Source organism: Lissotriton helveticus, chromosome 8 (genome assembly GCF_964261635.1).
Source record: "Lissotriton helveticus chromosome 8, aLisHel1.1, whole genome shotgun sequence".
Lineage (NCBI taxonomy): Eukaryota > Metazoa > Chordata > Amphibia > Caudata > Salamandridae > Lissotriton > Lissotriton helveticus.
The window spans coordinates 1,593,822,028-1,593,838,995 of NC_136069.1; the positions used below are offsets into that span (position 1 = coordinate 1,593,822,028).

The window sequence follows — 16,968 nt, forward strand, 5'->3', positions numbered from 1 at the left end:
TCTTTGTGGTTTGAACTGAGTGATTTTTGCCATCGCTGCCGCGGAGAGGGAGCGTGCGCCTCACAAAATGGCAGCGCACCGTCCGCGATACAGCCACCCTCATTAGATCGCTTTGAGAAGTCTTGGGAAGGAAGCACTGACGGCGATCGCCTCATAGTTCAAGGTACAGCCCAAGCAGGGTGCGCTAGCTGCAAAGAAAGCACCCCCGGATACCAATCGAGAGCTGCATTCCCCACCCCTGCCTGACCCTAAGATGGCGGCCGCTTCTCACCGAAGGGTGTCGAACTTTGTATTCCGCATCTGGTGCTACCGTGCAGCGAGTGGTTGCCGCGTTGGGGGGCTAGTCTGAAGCAATTTGTGCCTCCACCATTCATACACGCTTCACACTGCTACCAAGGGATTGCTGCGGGCTGACCTGCTGTGTGGGTCCCGTGAACTGCTGCAGGCCCACTACCCGATACCTGCTCTCTTCCCTGCGGGGGAAACCACCTCTGCGCACCCCACAGTCACAAATATACCCTGTGTAACTCCATTGAAGGCACCCTCTCTGGGATCACGCTCAGCCTGCAGGGTGGGTTTTCTGGGGCCCGGTGGCCTGCCCGATTGCTAGAGCACATTTGCCGGTACGGCCACAGGTGCTGACAATGTCAATCTCCTGACAATTGATAACTGGGGCGTCCGATGGTATTTGAGAACCCTACACCTACTTTGAAGCGCAACCTTGTCCAGCGCTTGGTTCGTAGCGTCACCTGCTACTCTATGACATCTTCCAGTCGCCGCTCTCCTCTCGCCAGCCCTGGCGAGCTTGCACAGCCCTACAGGTCTTAGCCTTATGCCGCCTAAGAAAGAAACAGACAAATCATCGACCAAACTTTCGGACTTCTTTGCCGCTGTTCAACGCTACGGGGGGAGGTGGGCGCTTCAGCAATGGCCCTTACAAAGTCTGACCTCCTGGCCCTATTTATAGACTTTAAAGCTGAATTGCGTAACGACATTACTCAGGATATCAAGTCTTCTATAGATCAACTGCGATCATATCTGACAGATCGCTTGACCTCCCTCCAGCAAGATGTTGACTCCATGGGCACCAGAGTCCTTGATCTTAAAACTCACCACCAAGAGCAACAACAACTCTCTACTGAGCTCCAGGAAGATGTTTTCGCACTCAAGGACCAGCTGCAACAGGCTTACCTTAAGGCGGAGGACCTTGAGAACAGGGGGCGAAGAGAGAACCTACGAGTCAGGGATTTGGAGGAGGGCGCGGAGGGTTCTGACCTAGAGGCCTTCCTGGTGGGACTTTTCCCGGAAGTTCTAGCCCCTCAGACCCTCAAGATAAAATTGGATAGAGTTCATCGAGTGGGTCCGCTGTCACACAGAGAGAGAAATTGGCCATGCGACGTCCTAGCAAAATCTAACTCCTTTAAAGTCAAGGAGGCAGTCCTTCAGGCTGCTAGAACAAAAGACTCTGTCTCATTCCAGAGCCACACTTGTAAAATCTTCCAGGATGTATCACTGGTTACTCTTGCACGGAGGCAACTTCTCAGGCCTGTCACCACTAAACTCCTTTGAATATCAGAATAAACTACGCCATATCACAGAATTGCAGGAGGGAATAGAGATATTGGGCCTTCCTTCAGTAGAGGACCCTCCCCTACACAGTAAATCTGGAGAGACCTCCCGAGATTCAACTTTCGGCTGCATCATGGTCTACTGGATCACGTAGGGGACGACGATAACCATCAATTTCCTGGACTCTGGGCTACATGTTTGTGACTTTACATACAGTCTGAGCCTCGCGACGTCTCTGGCTGCACCTGGGGACATACATCAGAGAATGGCGCTGCTTTGGTATACCACGGCATTGGTACGCGTGATCCTCCATGCACTCCCTACTATTCCTGTATCAGCCTCGTGCCAACGAAGTGCAAAACTTCTCCTGTGGCATATCTCAAGACGTCGCTCCCGCAATGCTGGCGCGGAGGCAGCTACTCAGACCTACTACCACTAAACTACGCGATGATAAAATCAGATGCAGATGGCCTTATCCTTTCGGGCTAAGTTTTGACTTTCAAACAAGCGGCGTCACATCACCGATCTCCAGGATGGGTTGGACTTGGGCAGAGTCCTCGTTGCCAGCTAACACCGGTACAGGTTCCATGGGAGCGGCAGCGACCTCCGCTTGGTCACGGAGGACGAGCCCCTGATCAGGTGGGAGGATCTATTCGGGGAGATCTCCCACTTCAATGCTGAATTACAATGCTGTCCGATGTTTGTAGTTTCTCCTGCGAATCTGCGGGTGAGCCAGGAACGTGGTTCCCTTGAGCCCCGCTGCTGCCCCTGCCTCTACAACCCCGAATACTCCGCATCTGGGGCGAGAACCTATGACCCCAGTGGGACTTTAATGTAAGACTGAGACTGTCTCCCCTCCAATGTGTCCGTATGGTTTTGCCTCTTATGACCCTGCTTCCCTGCGATACAAACTTGTACTGGGATCTTGTAATCTCTCCTGGGTATTGAGATGTTTGTAACCCGATTGTCCTTCTTTAGGTCCAGCCGAGCTAACCCCTAGGCTCTTCCTATACTTACTTCAACCTCCTTCACCACTAGCCAACATTACAGGTTCAAATGCCCGTTGGAGCGGGCGTGGACCGGGTCCTCGGACCCGAAGTCCCCCATGATCTCAGAGGGGCCCTTGCGATCCCGTGAAGAGACCGAGAATCATGTTTGTTTATCATATTTGTTTTTCTTCGTTCTTGTTTTCCTAGGAAGTTTTGAGGGGGTTTTGGGGGGTTTGTGGGGGGTGGTGGTGGCGGCTTTTTAACTATTGGTTTTGCGGGGATTGTGATGCTAGGAGAAGATGTTGTCTAAGGCCATACACTCTTTTGAGGGGTCGGTGATGGGAGGTGGTGCGACGGGTAGCTTTACGATTGGGAGGATGGTAGTCTCTGTCCAACTGATATGATGCTGCTCACCGTTGCATCTTGGAACGTCAAGGGCCTTAACTCCCCGTAGAAGCGCCTCAAAGTATGGAAATACATAATAGATCACCATTTAGATGTGGTGGTGCTCCAAGAGACCCATTTAGCTAGAGCCGAGGACTCACGTCTTAAACATAAACAATTCCCATTAATCTATAGATCTTCGCCCCCCACGAAACATAGGGGAGCGTCTATTCTATTCCGCGCAGCTATTCAGTTTCAACCCTTGGGGGTACAAAACGATAAGGACGGCCGTTGGATCATAGTCAAGGGTCGCTTAAGGGGCAGAATTTGCACCTTTGCATGCCCCCAATGCAGGCCAGATGTCTTTCTTACACATGCTCCTGGGGAAGCTAACAGACTTTGTGGAAGGGCCACTGATTCTTATGGGTGACTTTAATTTATTCTGGCAGAAGTATCTTGACAGCACACATTCCCAGTGAGCAGATGCGGGTTCCTTCACCGGGGAGACACAACAACACATACAAGACCTAGGCCTTTTAGACTCATGGTGCGCTCTTTATCCACAGGCCCGTGACTACACGTTCTTCTCCCATGTTCACCGTACATATTCCCGGTTGGATTACATCTTTGTCAGTCAGACGTTACAGGGCGACTTACAGGACGCTAAGATCTGTATTCGATCTGTCTTCAGTGGTGGGGGAATGCGCCGGTTACGCACAATTGATACTTTACTCCCTCCCTTGTTCGCGATAAGGATTCCTGCACCAAGTTGAGACCAGCCAACACTGAATTCTTTAAGGTTAGCCGTCCGGAAGACACCTCAGAGTTTACTACTTGGGACATTCTAAAGGCTGTCCTCCGGGGTGAATGCATCGCCCTTAATGCTGCCCTGAATAAACAGCGTGAGCGGGAGTCTTTGGAAACTGAGCTGTCCACTCTCGAGCATTCTCATAAAGCAAACCCTACGAGACAAACACAACGTCAACTCACGGCCCTAAGAGGCAAGCTGCGGGCCATTTACTCCAACAGGGCAGAATTCACCCTTCTTAAATTACGACACCTATTCTACATTCAAGACAACATAGTGGGCAGGCACTTACCCCGGCAACTGAGGGACAAGCGAGAGAGGGAATATATAGGGGGTATCTTGGGCCCATCAGGGACGGTAACACATAAGGACGACGATAAGGCTGCCATTTTTGGGTCTTTTTATCGGGACCTCTATACCGGTGAATCTTTAGATGGAGTGGCGCAGCAGGAATATCTCCAATCTCTGCCTTTGCTCCAGATTTCTGAACCATGGAACAACCTCCTTATCACCATTGAGGATGTAACCATAGCCATCAAAGCCCTGAAATCTAATAAAGCCCCCGGGCCGGACGGCTACACTGCTCTTTTCTACAAGACATTCGCTCCTGACCTCTCCCCTTATCTCGTAAACCTGATTAATAAGATGGCGGAGGACGGTGTGACTTATGGTTCCATGTCAGAGGCTGTGATCTCAGTCATCCCCAAGCCGGGGAAAGATCCCCAGTGCTGTGCCTGCTATCGGCCATTTGCCTTATTAAACCTAGACGCCAAGCTCAACTCATCAATTATTGCCAAACGACCTCATGCCCGTCCTTATCCACCCAGACCAGTCCGGCTTCATTAAAGGCCGCCAAACACATGATAACACCCTTAGAATTGTACACGTCATAGAGAAGGCCAATAGGCGCCACATCCCGGCAGTCCTAGTAGGTCTGGATGCCGAGAAGGCCTTTGATTTGGACGACTGGGACTTCCTATTTCGCACACTCACAGCATTTGGCTTTGCTCCTAAATTCCTCAACATGATAAGAGCTAACTATCGTTTCCCTAACTCCAGGGTTGTGGTCAACGGGGTACGCTCCCCTGTCTTCCCACACTCGAGAGGAACCCGGCAGGGATGTCCCCTTTCCCCCTTACTTTTTGCCCTCAGCATTGAGCCCTTGGCCCTAGCGATCCAGAATGACCCAGGTATTCAGGGAATACCGTTCACAGGGGAACCCCATAAAATATCCCTGTTTGCGGATGACATGCGTTTGTTCCTGGCGGAACCTGAAACTTCCCTACCTTGTTTGCAAATTGAACTTGAACGCTACGAGCTAATTTCTGGGTTTAAAATTAATTCGGGAAAGTCTTTTATCCTTAATCTTACCCTTTCAACCGAGGCAGCCCTTAGACTCCGATCCCTCACCCCGCTAGCTTGGGCTACGTCGGCCATTCAATACTTAGGGCCTAATCTACAGGGGCTCTATGCAGCTAACTTCCCTCCTCTCCTCACGCGGATTCAAGCAGAGCTCACCAAATGGAAGCCACTCTTTCTATCGTGGCTGGGGCGCATACACGCTGGGAAGATGACCCTCCTGCCCAAGCTTCTTTATCTATTTCAGGCCTTACCTATTGAACTGGATCGGGATTTTTTTCGGAGAGTGAAGGCCATGATCTTGCGCTTCGTCTGGCAGGGTGGACGTACACGCTTCTCTTACTCTTTGCTCCGCCGCTCCCGCGCTGAAGGGGGTGTAGGCCTGCCGGATATCCAGCTCTACTATAAGGCGGCCCAGCTGCGAGTTCTGGTTGAATGGTCCCAACAGGACTCCGAGAAACACTGGCTACATATGGACCGCAGCGTGACAGGTCAGACTATATGGGATCTGGTAAAGACAGACCCCCGAAAACATATATTAGTACACCTACACCCCCACACTTAAGAGTTTGGGACACAGTTTCGAGCGATGACAGGTGGGCTTCCTTCCCATCCCCCTTTACCCTAATCCACCACAATCCAGCATTCCCTGCATGAGGAACCTTTTGAGGCATGGAAGAAGGGAGGTTGTCTAGCCCTAATACACTTATTTGACTACTCTGAGCCCCTCACCTTTGAAGACTGTAAAAGGGAATTTGAACTAGTGAACTCTGAAAGATATCACTACACGCAACTGATGCACTGGGCCCTCACTCCCCAGGTCTGGGAGGCTGCCGCTCGTCCCCTCACGAAATTTGAGTCCTTCCTCTCCAAAACATTCACTATGAAAGGGGTGATTTCATTCATCTATAACTTTTTACTTAAGACTGCTCTCTCTCCACGCCACAGGTATATGTCCATTTGGGAGGACATGATCCAACGTCCGATCTCCGATGAGGAGCGGGCTCCCCTCTGGTCCGATATTGCTCGTTTTAATCACTCCACTGACCTCGGGAAGCTCATCACAAGACCATGATGGACTGGTACTTGCAGCCTTCCAGAATCCGACAAATTTTTCCTACTTCTTCGGATAGGTGTTGGAGGGGTTGTGGACTCCTGGGAGACTTTAGACACATATGGTGGGACTGCCCGACTATCCGCACCTTATGGATAGAAATTTTAGCCCACATGAAGGAAATGCTAGGCTATCCCATCCCTACCACTATAGCAGGGGTCCTTCTGGGGCTCTCTCTGTGACCCCTCCCTTGAACACCAGACCCGAGCTGATAAAATGATCATGTGGCTTTGCATTGGCGCGGCTAAAGTCACCCTGGCGGCCGCCTGGAAGAAGGAGGCTCCAGCTATCTCTTTGTGGCACTCTCGTCTTTGGAGACTACTGAGCCTGGAGCGTATGGCTGACATCTTCAGAGATGACTACAAGAACTTTGAATTCAAATGGGGCCCTCTGGTTACCTTCCTTTCTCGGGGTCTTCCACCTGCAGTTTGTCCCTCTACTATCAGAGCCCTCCATCTCTTTTAATTTTGATCACTGTGCTAGTGTCATCTGTTCTCCTGGTTGTTTACTTGTCGCCGCCACCACGGGTACGGTGGGGGTTGGTTGTTCTTGTTGTCACACTGACGCATGTCCCACGTCGGGACAAAGTCCAATGTGCTGAGTCTTTTTTCTCCTTTACAGCACTCCGGTTGTGCAATCCGGAGAAGGTACTGTTCTAGAAATATGATATTTCCCAGGCGGACATGTACGACAGCTTACCGTGATTGCATGATTGTTTTTTGTATCCTTGGTCGTTGAGTTAGAAAGAAAGGCTCCGGTTGTTTAGCAGCTGTAACTCTCATCTGGCATCTTTACTCTGAAGAGGAGCTAAATTCCTTTATTTGCTGTACTCAGTTCATGCACCGAATGTTTATGCAGGCTTGTTGTTCCCCTGCGTGGGATCATGTGACACTGCAACTATTTGTGGTTTTGGAATGTGTATTCCCAAAATTTAAATAAACATATCTTTGAAGAAAAAAAAAATCCATGCACCTTCACCCATATACTCTGGCCAGGACAGAACAAGGGGCCAGATGTACTAAGACTGGATTTGAACAAATTGTGCACCAAGGTCTCTTTGTAAATCCAATGAGATTTTGGGACCGACCTATGTACTATTGGGTTGGTTCCGAAATAAAAAAAATAATATATATATATATATATATATTGCAAGGACCAACTTACTCCTATTGGGTGCCACTACACGGAATGTGGACCATCATATCTGTGATTGCATTTAAGTATTTCTTTAGTTTTTTTTTATGCAGCTCGTTTTTTTTTAAGGAAACGGGACTGCGTTTATAGAAAAAAGAAGTTTAGTTTTTTTTAGCACTAACACAGATGGAGAGATCATAACGGGCCTCTTTCCCCTTTGGAAGGACTAAGCACCTCTTTTTAGGAGCCAGTAACTTGTGTATGGTTTCAGACCAAACTTGAGGTCACATACCATTGGAACATTCCATTATGAATCGTAATTTGGAACGGACATACTAAACATGCACCTTCCAAATTGTGATTTATAATGCATTTCTAAACCCATTTTGTCATTCAGTAGCCATTTACCAAATCACAAAATGGGATTAGTGCATAGTAAAAAAGACCTTTAGTAGGCGGAAACATGGTATAGCAATTTTACCCAGTTTTCTGATGTACAGTGCTACTACATAACAATCATTATGATGTCCCAAATCCCAACCGCAAAATCCCTGCCATTCACTCTAGCCTTGATAAACTTCCTCAAATAAAATGTAAGATCACCATTTATTTTGGATATAAAATATTTTTAACAGGACAAGAAATAATATATTGTAATGTGGCTGTCATCCTGGATTCCTAAAAAGCTTTTCTGCGCCCTGTGCCCTTTCTTTCCTTCCCACCGTTCCTCCCGTGGTCTTTCCCATCGCTGCATCCCCTGCAACCCCGCCCCCCGCTCGCTACATTTTTTCCCTTAGCGTAATTGTATTGCTTTGTTGTCATTGTTTATTTTGTCTTTGTTTCATTTCTCCTTTACCCTCTTGTGCTATTCTGTACCCTGTGCCCTCTCTTTCCTTCTCGCCATTGCTCCCGTGGTTTTTCCCGCTTCTGCATCCCCTGGGGCCCTGCCCGCTACACTTTTGCCTTAGCGCAATTGTTCTGCTTTTGTTGTCATTGTTTATTTTGTCTTAGTTTCATTACTCCTTTTACCCTCTTGTGCCATTCTGTGCCCTTTTTTGCCTCTGTACCCATCGCCGTTCCTTACTTCCGTTTCCCGCCGCTGTGTCTCCTGCGGCCCAACCCCCCGCTCCCCAATTCGTCCGCTCCCACCTCCCAGCTGCTCCTCCCTCCCACCTCCCCTTCTTATGGCGGCTGCATCGCGGGCGCGCCTAAGGCAAAACCGCCTGCGCCCATCCGCGCACAGAACCCCTGGCCCCCGCGAACACCAGACGCCGCACTCAACAACGCACAAACACACGCCTGCTTCCTAGCAGCCCGAAGTGCACCAAAGGACCCTTCTCTTGTCGAAACTGCAGCTTCATCTGTCTCCAAGCCGCCTAACCGCCCACTGTGACAGGACGCAACCACCTGAGATGTATACTACTATACACCCGGTCCGCACGCAAACATGCTGTCGAACTCTGGTACCTGCTTGACACATCCTCCCCGGACGTAGCCTTCCTGACTGAGACCTGGATAAACGACTCCTCGGCCCTCGACATCGCCATAGCCATCCCGGATGGCTACAAGATCACACCAACGGAGTAGGAGGTGGACTCGCCATCATCCACAAGACCACCCTCATGGTCTCGACCAACTCCGACGACACCCTCAGCACCACTGAACACCTGCACTTCCAGATCCACACTGATGCCAACACCACCCTCAGAGGAACTTTGATCTACAGACCCCTGGGACCCAGACCTCAGTTCAGCGACTCCTTCGTCAGCATGCACGCCTCCACGGACTACATCCTCCTCGGAGACATGAATTCCACCTCGAGAACAACAACACTAACTCCACTACCCTGATCGACAACCTCGGACTCAGACAGCTCATCACTGCACCCACCCACTCTGCCGGCCACACGCTTGACCCCATCTTATCCACAAGCCCCCACATCTCCTTCAGCCACAACACCGAACTCCACTGGATCGACCAATGCTGAATCCACTTCACCTTCCAGAAACTCACCACGCACCACCGCATCCAACAGGCCCCCTGCCACAGCTGGGGCAAAATCACCGAAGACCAGCTGAACACCGTCCTCACCCGATGCCCACCGGCCGACCCCACTGACCCCGACATCAGCAACCTCAGGCGTTGGATTGACGACTGCGCCAACACTCTCGCCCCACTCAAGAAACCCTCCAACAGACACACCACCATGAATGCCAGCTGGTTCTCCTCAGAACTCCAGACCGCCAAACAAACCTGCCGGAAACAAGAGAAGAAATGGCACCGCGAACAGACACCCGAGAACCTAGAAGCCCACAACACCGCCATGCGCCAACACCAACACCTCATCAGAGCCGCCAAAAGAACCACCTACAAGGAGTGCCTCGACAACAACGAACACAACAGCAAAGAGCTCTTCAACATCGTGAAGGAACTCTCCAACCCCAGCTCCAACACCGACGACATCCCACCATCACAAGACCTGTGCAACTACCTTGCCACATTCTTCCACCGGCAGATCGCCGACATCCACGACAGCTTGACAACCTGACCACCCCAACAACCAACGACACCTCTGACCCCACGGCCACCACCCACAGCGACCCCCTGCTCATCTGGACCCACATCAACGACGACGACACCATCAAGATCATGAACACCATCCACTCTGGCTGCCCGTCAGACCCATGCCCACACCACATCTTCAACAAAGTCAGCGCCACCATCGCACCCCATCTCCGCAAGGCCATCCACATCTCCTTCGAGACCACGATCTTCCCGGAGAGCTGGAAGCACGCCGAGATCAACGCCCTGCTCAAGAAACCCAAGGCGGACCCGAGAGACCTCAAGAACTTCCTGCTACCTTTCCCGGCGAAGGTCATCGAGAAAACCGTCAACAAACAGCTGACCCACTACCTCGAGGAGAACAACATCCCAGACCCGTCCCAGTCCGGATTCCGCAGCAACCACAGCACCGAAACTGCCCTCATTGCCACCACCGACGACATCAGGGCTCTGCTGGACACAGGCAAAACTACGGCCCTCATCCTCCTGGACCTATCAGCCGCCTTCGACACTGTCTGTCACCGCACCCTACGCAAACGCCTTCACAACGCAGGGATCCGAGAAAAGGCTCCGGAATGGACCTCCTGCTACCTCTCCGGCAGAACCCAGAGCGTCCGCCTCCCCCCTTTCCGGTCCGACGCCTCCAAGATCATCTGCGGCGTATCCAGAGGATCCTCCCTCAGCCCGACATTGTTCAACATCTACATGGCCGCACTCGTCCACGTCGCCTGACTGCACGACCTCAACATTGCCTCCTACGCCGACGACACACAGCTGATCCTCTCCCTCACCAAGGACCACCTCACCGCCAAAACCAACCTCCACGAAGGAATGAAAGCCGCCGCCGAATGGAGGAAGAACAGCCGTCTGAAGCTGAACTCTGACAAGACGGAGGTCCTCATCCTCGGCTCCACCCCCTCAGCCTGGGACGACTCCTGGTGGCCAACCGTCCTGGGAGCAGCACCAACACCCACCAACCACGCAGGCAACCTGGGGTTCATCCTCGACTCAACACTCTCCATGACCAAGCAAGTCAACGCCGTCTCATCCTCCTGCTTCAACACCCTCCACATGCTCCGGAAGATATACAGGTGGATCCCAACCGACACAAGAAGAACAGTCACCCAGGCCCTCGTCAGCAGCAGGCAGGATTATGGAAACGCCCTCTACGTGGGAGCCCCGGCCATACTGCTGAAACGACTGCAACGCATACAGAACGCCTCTGCCCGCCTGATCCTCGACATCCCTTGACACAGCCACATCACACCCCACCTGAGGGACCTGCACTGGCTACGCGTCAACAAGAGGATCACCTTCAAACTCTTCACCCACGCACACAAGGCATTCCACGACACCGGACCAGCATACCTCAACAGACAACTCACCTTCTACACCCCGAAACGCCAGCTCCGCTGACCGCGCCCTCGCTACCGCCCCCCACATCCGAAGAGCGACCACCTGCGGCAGATTGTTCTCCTACCTCGCCGCCAAGACCTGGAACACCCTCCTTATCCTCCTACGGCAGCCACAAGACCTACTTACATTCAGGAGACTACTCAAGACCTGGCTCTTCGGGCAGTAGCAGCATCCGAAGAGCGACCACCTGCGGCAGATCATTCTCCTACCTCGCCGCCAAGACCTGGAACACCCTTCCCATCCTCCTACGGCAGACCCAAGACCTACTTACATTCAGGTGACTACTCAAGACCTGGCTCTTCGAGCAGTAGCAGCACCCACACCTCCCACAGAGCCTTGAGACCCTCACAGGTAAGTAGTGCGCTCTACAAATTTCTTGATTGATTGATTTAACCCTAAGCTCAACCTTTCATTCTACCTGCTCATTCTCTCTCCTGGCAACTCCCAGTCGCTTAATTCTCCAAGTTCTTTGCTTCATCTTTTGACCACTAAGTGTTTCTAGTCCACCTCCCTCTCACCATTCTTGCTTCCAGATTGCCAGCTAACTTGCCTTATCCTAGACCACTTATTCTATCTTTTGTTTTTTTAACTACAATGCATTGAGGGTGAAATCCCTCTGTTCCGGCACTCGATCTTCAAGAGTCTCTATAGCCAGTCTTCTAAAAAGATTCATTTCACTACTCTGAGAGTTCTCACTGTCCCTCTTCCCTTACTTCTTTTCACCACACTTACGTGAACCCACCATTCACAGTATTCTCCTATCTCTTCCCATCACCAAATCAATCCATCCTCTAGAGCATTTTTTTTTATTTGCCTTACCCACATAATTTGTTTCGGTTTTATTTCATTAGTTTGATCTTTCTTCTGTCACGAGTCCAGTGCTCTACATCATTCTCACCAGTCTCAATTTGCCACCCTGAAGAATCTCTTATGTTCGACCTTTTCCTTAGCCGTCCCACCTGTCCATCCTTCAGAGACCTTCCGTTTCAGCTTCTTCTCAGTTCCCAAAGCTCTACAAATAAAAACATCACTCACTGAAACGAAAGAAGATCTTGTTCTTCTCCCTTTCCAGATTCAGTTGGTCCACTTTCAGCAGAGGGTCAAACTCCTTGCGGTTGATGTAATTTAGAATCTCCTACAAGAAAAAACACCCACAAAATACTTACACATATGTCTATATTTTCAAACGTTCAGCCAAAATGACCAGAAGTTGTAACATGAACATAATTTATAATTACTATAATTTTTAGTGCTTCAGAGAAGTGGAAGATCAAAGCATTGTAACCCACACTAATCCGCTATTTTTCGTTATCTGTACAAGTGATATTTGCGTGCAAACATACTTGTAAATAAACCATTGTCACTAACAGCGCCACAAAGCCAGTCGCCCTCATGACAATGACTTTTCAGCACCTTATGGAAAGCAAATACCCGAGAAATATCAGATGCCACTGTCAAAGGTTTTTTTATCCTTAATTACAGATTTTCGCCCTTATGGTAAGACTGGTAACAAAACTTTACTAAACTAGGTTACCTTTTTATGTGGGAAAATGGACAACCAGGAAATACTTCTATGGGTGCAGTGAAAGACTACTGTATGAGAGTGTCTTTTGCCCTCCAATTACCTGAAGTAATGACATTAGAAGGAATATTGCCAGTTTTGTAATTAAAATAAAACCGTGTTACTGTGTAATTGTAGGGAAATGCCCCTTTTTGCTGGGTCACCCCTATGCTTTGCTTGATTTTTTGTTGTTGCTCTGCACACTGGGACACTGCTGTCTAGGACCCAGTGTATGTGATCTAACCACAAAAAACATGTCAAATTGGTATACTCATGAATGGCATATTTACCTTATTTATCAGTCCCTAATATACGGTACAAAAGTTTTCCCCAGGACATTTACTTTAAATGTCACTAATGGACTGCAGAATATATTGTCCCACCACTAAACTGACAATGTCAAAGCATGTCTCCAGGCCTGCCCCAGCAGACTTTATATGCGATTTTAACACTGCCAATTTGACCTGGCAAAATAAACTTTTTGCTAGGCCTAAACCTTCATTTTTAATACTTATAAGTCGCCCCAAAGCTACACCCTAAATTCCCATAGAACAGAGTGCATTGTATTTAAGAAGTAGGACATGTATATTTTGTGTGTCACAAGTACTGCCAGTGAAAAACCTTCAAAGTCGTTTTCCACTGTGGCAAGGTTTGCTCTCCCAAAGAGAAGGTCTGGGTGATATAACACCTAACAGAATGGGAGTAGCTTTCGAAAATGATTCAAGGACTCATGTTAATATTCAACTTAAGGGTCAAGTCGGATTTTTTTTAACTATTCCGAAAATTACACTCAGAAAGTTATCCTTTTCCTGCCTGAGTCCAAAGTATCTTTCTGTCAGTGTCCATTGTCCACCAAGAGCTGAATGGCTCCTTGATTAGGTGTGCAGTGGTTCCCAGAGCTGAGATAAAGGAAATGGGTTAACCTTCCTCTGGCAGGATGGCCATCTGGGCTGTGCCCAGGAACTTAATTAACGACAAAGGATGCCTACCCTGTCACAGGCAGATATAGCCCACATGTGGACCCCTCTATTGTCCTGCTAGCCTGCCAGGCACTAATCTCAGTAGGATGGGAGCTGACCCCAGAAGTTTTTTGGGGGTGAAACTACCAAAAGACTGGTACAAACCAGCTAAGTTAAACTGAAGAAGGTGTGTTGATGCTGGGCCAAAGATTCAGGCTGATCCCACTCAAAGCTTTTCCACAGCAGCAAAACTATTTCAGTGGGACATCACAGAGACGGCATCCGACCCCGTGGAGCCCTGTTCAGCTAAAGATTTCAGTCTTGCCCCACTTGTGGAATCAGAGCTCTAAAAATGTGACTAAGTCCGAAGATATAAATCTTCACTGGGTAAAGACACCAAAAGTATCAGACCAGAGAGGGACCTGCCTTGGCGTGAATCTTGAATTCCTCCCGCTCTGAGCTTTCCTGCTAAAAGTCAAATGCTTCAATAGGACTTATTCCAACTGCAATCCAGTGCATGGGACCCAAGCCTGCTGCATTACCCTTCAGAGGATTTTGGACTTCCATTTCACAGACTAAGTCAGAAGGTAAAATTTCCAACCAAGACGAACCTGGTCCCTGTATCCGACCAACGCTCCATCGCGGTAGGCCTTAAAACTTACCCTTGTATCAGTCTAGTGACATTAGTTGTCTGCAGTTGGCGCTTTATTGAATTTTTGTCATTTTGGTGTCATTTTGTTCATTAATACATCTTCATAAATTCGAATCTGATTTTTATCGTTTTGTGTTTTTGACTTTTAACTGGCTTTGTACTTCTAAATGCTTTAAACATTTTCTTTAGTTAAGCCTGTTTGCTCTGTGCCATAGCTACCAGGGGCTTGAGATTGAGTTACTGAAACCTGTGCTGGATCTGACAAGAATAGAGGCATTATTACTTATGGTGGACTACCATTGACCCAAGTTAATAATTAATTTCTCACAGTAATACTATCAGTAAAAAGTAATACTACTATGCAACTCAGTTACTCTGTTAATTGATTTCCACAAGATAAGTGTGTACGTTCTGCAGGAATTAAAACTGATCACTTTCAAATCATTTATAAATCTCAACAGCATGGCCTACTTTGGTACGCAGTGCTCAGGTCCATGTCACCGCTATTACTGTTAATGGTGTCAGATATACGGTGCATGATTCAGCTGTCATTGTGAATTTTTATTCTCACTTAAATATTATTAAACATGATCCCAAAAAAATCTAAGCACCATGTGCTGAGCTCACAGAAATATCTGAGCACCTTACACTAATAACTAAACCTAGAGTATTATCTACCATGTGATTAACATGCAGGTGCTGGCAATGGATGTTACTGTTACCGAACTCAATGATATTCATTGTATAGACTTTGGAAAGGTGAAAGACTAAGTGGGCCCAATGGAGTCTTGACCGTTACAAGAATGTTGCACCAAGTTCTATGCTGTGAATGTATTAGTCCACTGAGCTATACTGCAGAAAATATACTCCCCAGGTCTAACTTGCACAGCCAGAATACCATCTTTTAGAACAAGCACATACATAGCTGAGGGACAACTGTATGAGGACTTAGCCTGTCTTGTAAGACACAAACATATAAAAGAAGGATGTGCTTGATCTTTTTGTTTTTGTGTTGAAATTTTTTATTAGAAATTTGAAGATAAAAGTACATATGGAAATAATGATACAGAGTAAAATCTTTGGTAAGTAAAAAATGGTACAAATTAAGAAAAGCATTACACAGAATATAATAAATATGAGAACATAAGGATAACGTATATTCCGTAATCCTAAATGCAATGATAATGAAAAGATTATAAAATAAGTGCAAGATGAAAGAAGAATGAAGGAAAGGAAAGAAGAATAGAACAGAAAAAGAAGAAAATAATAAAGAAAGAGGAAAAAGAAGAGAAAAAGAAAAGAAAAGAGTAGACAAAAATCCCAGAGCAACACAAATTTACATAAAAAGAGGTAAGGGAAGAAAATGTAAAGCTGAGCAATACGAGAGGAAGACTCAAAAGAATAGGATTAAGAAGGTGGAACAATCAGAGGAGAAGGAGGAGTGGAGGCAGAATCGCCATGTACAGAGGCTTCCAGAAAAGGGGACCACACCTGGAGAAAAATGGAAGCTTGATCCTGCAAATTATAAATTGTACGTTCATGTAGAGCTGTTTGCATCATCGCCACCAACCACTCCTCCTGCGAAGGGGGCAGAGGAGATTTCCAATGCCGTAGTGTGCGAATTTTTGCCGTGGCCAGAGCCGTATGGAGAAGACGAGTTTGTGGTTTAGAAAGCTTCGGAAGGTTACGAAAATCATGCAAGATAATATTCAGAGAGGTAAGGGGTAGAGGGAGTGACATAGTAGTGACCAACGTCTTCCGTACAAAAAGCCAAAAAGGTGTCGTATGAGGGCATTCACAAACAATATGCGTAATATCACAACCAGAGGCTGAACACCTCCAACACAAAGTATGGGATATTAACTTAGCATGGTGTAACTTGACTGGAGACCAGTGCCATTCGTGTAGAATTTTAAAAACACAAAATTTAAGACGGGCTTCACGAACTCCCTTATGTAACCCTTCCAATATTTGGTCCCATTGAGTATTGGAATATGTAACCGAGAGGCGAGATTGCCATTTCAACTGGAGAGCTTGTGAGAGGGGTTGTGAAAATAGAGGATGCAAGAAAGTTTTATAAAGACCAGAAATCACACCTTTAAGATTCCCCCACAACTGTAGATAGGACAAAAGAGGAGATACAGATATCAAATCAGGCGGGGGACCTAAATGTTTCGTGAGAGCTTGCTGGAGCTGAGTGTATTTACAGGATTGAGTGGATGGCAGATGGAATTCCTCACAGAGCTGAGAAAAAGATTTAAGAGTGTTATTGTGAAACAACTGATCTATTGTCTGAATACCAGCTTCCTGCCATATGGGCCAGGACAGAGTGCGACCTCCAACCCGAACGGCAGAATTAATCCATAAAGGAGCTTTAATATGGATGCGTGAGTTAGATTTAAGTATACGATGACTCCTCTGCCAAGATTTGGACATTACAAATAAGATAGGGTTTTTAGGA

The 16,968-nt window shown here is 48.0% G+C and overlaps 1 protein-coding gene across 3 annotated transcripts in view; it reads right to left on the reverse strand.

Annotated features, from left to right (window-relative positions):
- Positions 1-16,968, reverse strand: part of INPPL1 (inositol polyphosphate phosphatase like 1) — a 755,507-nt gene that overhangs the window by 179,619 nt on the left and 558,920 nt on the right. For all 3 annotated transcript variants that reach the window (XM_078658619.1, XM_078658620.1, XM_078658621.1), the window contains one exon: positions 12,371-12,470. In XM_078658619.1, the coding sequence (XP_078514745.1) occupies positions 12,371-12,470 (100 nt within the window). The remainder of the gene's footprint in view (positions 1-12,370; positions 12,471-16,968) is intronic.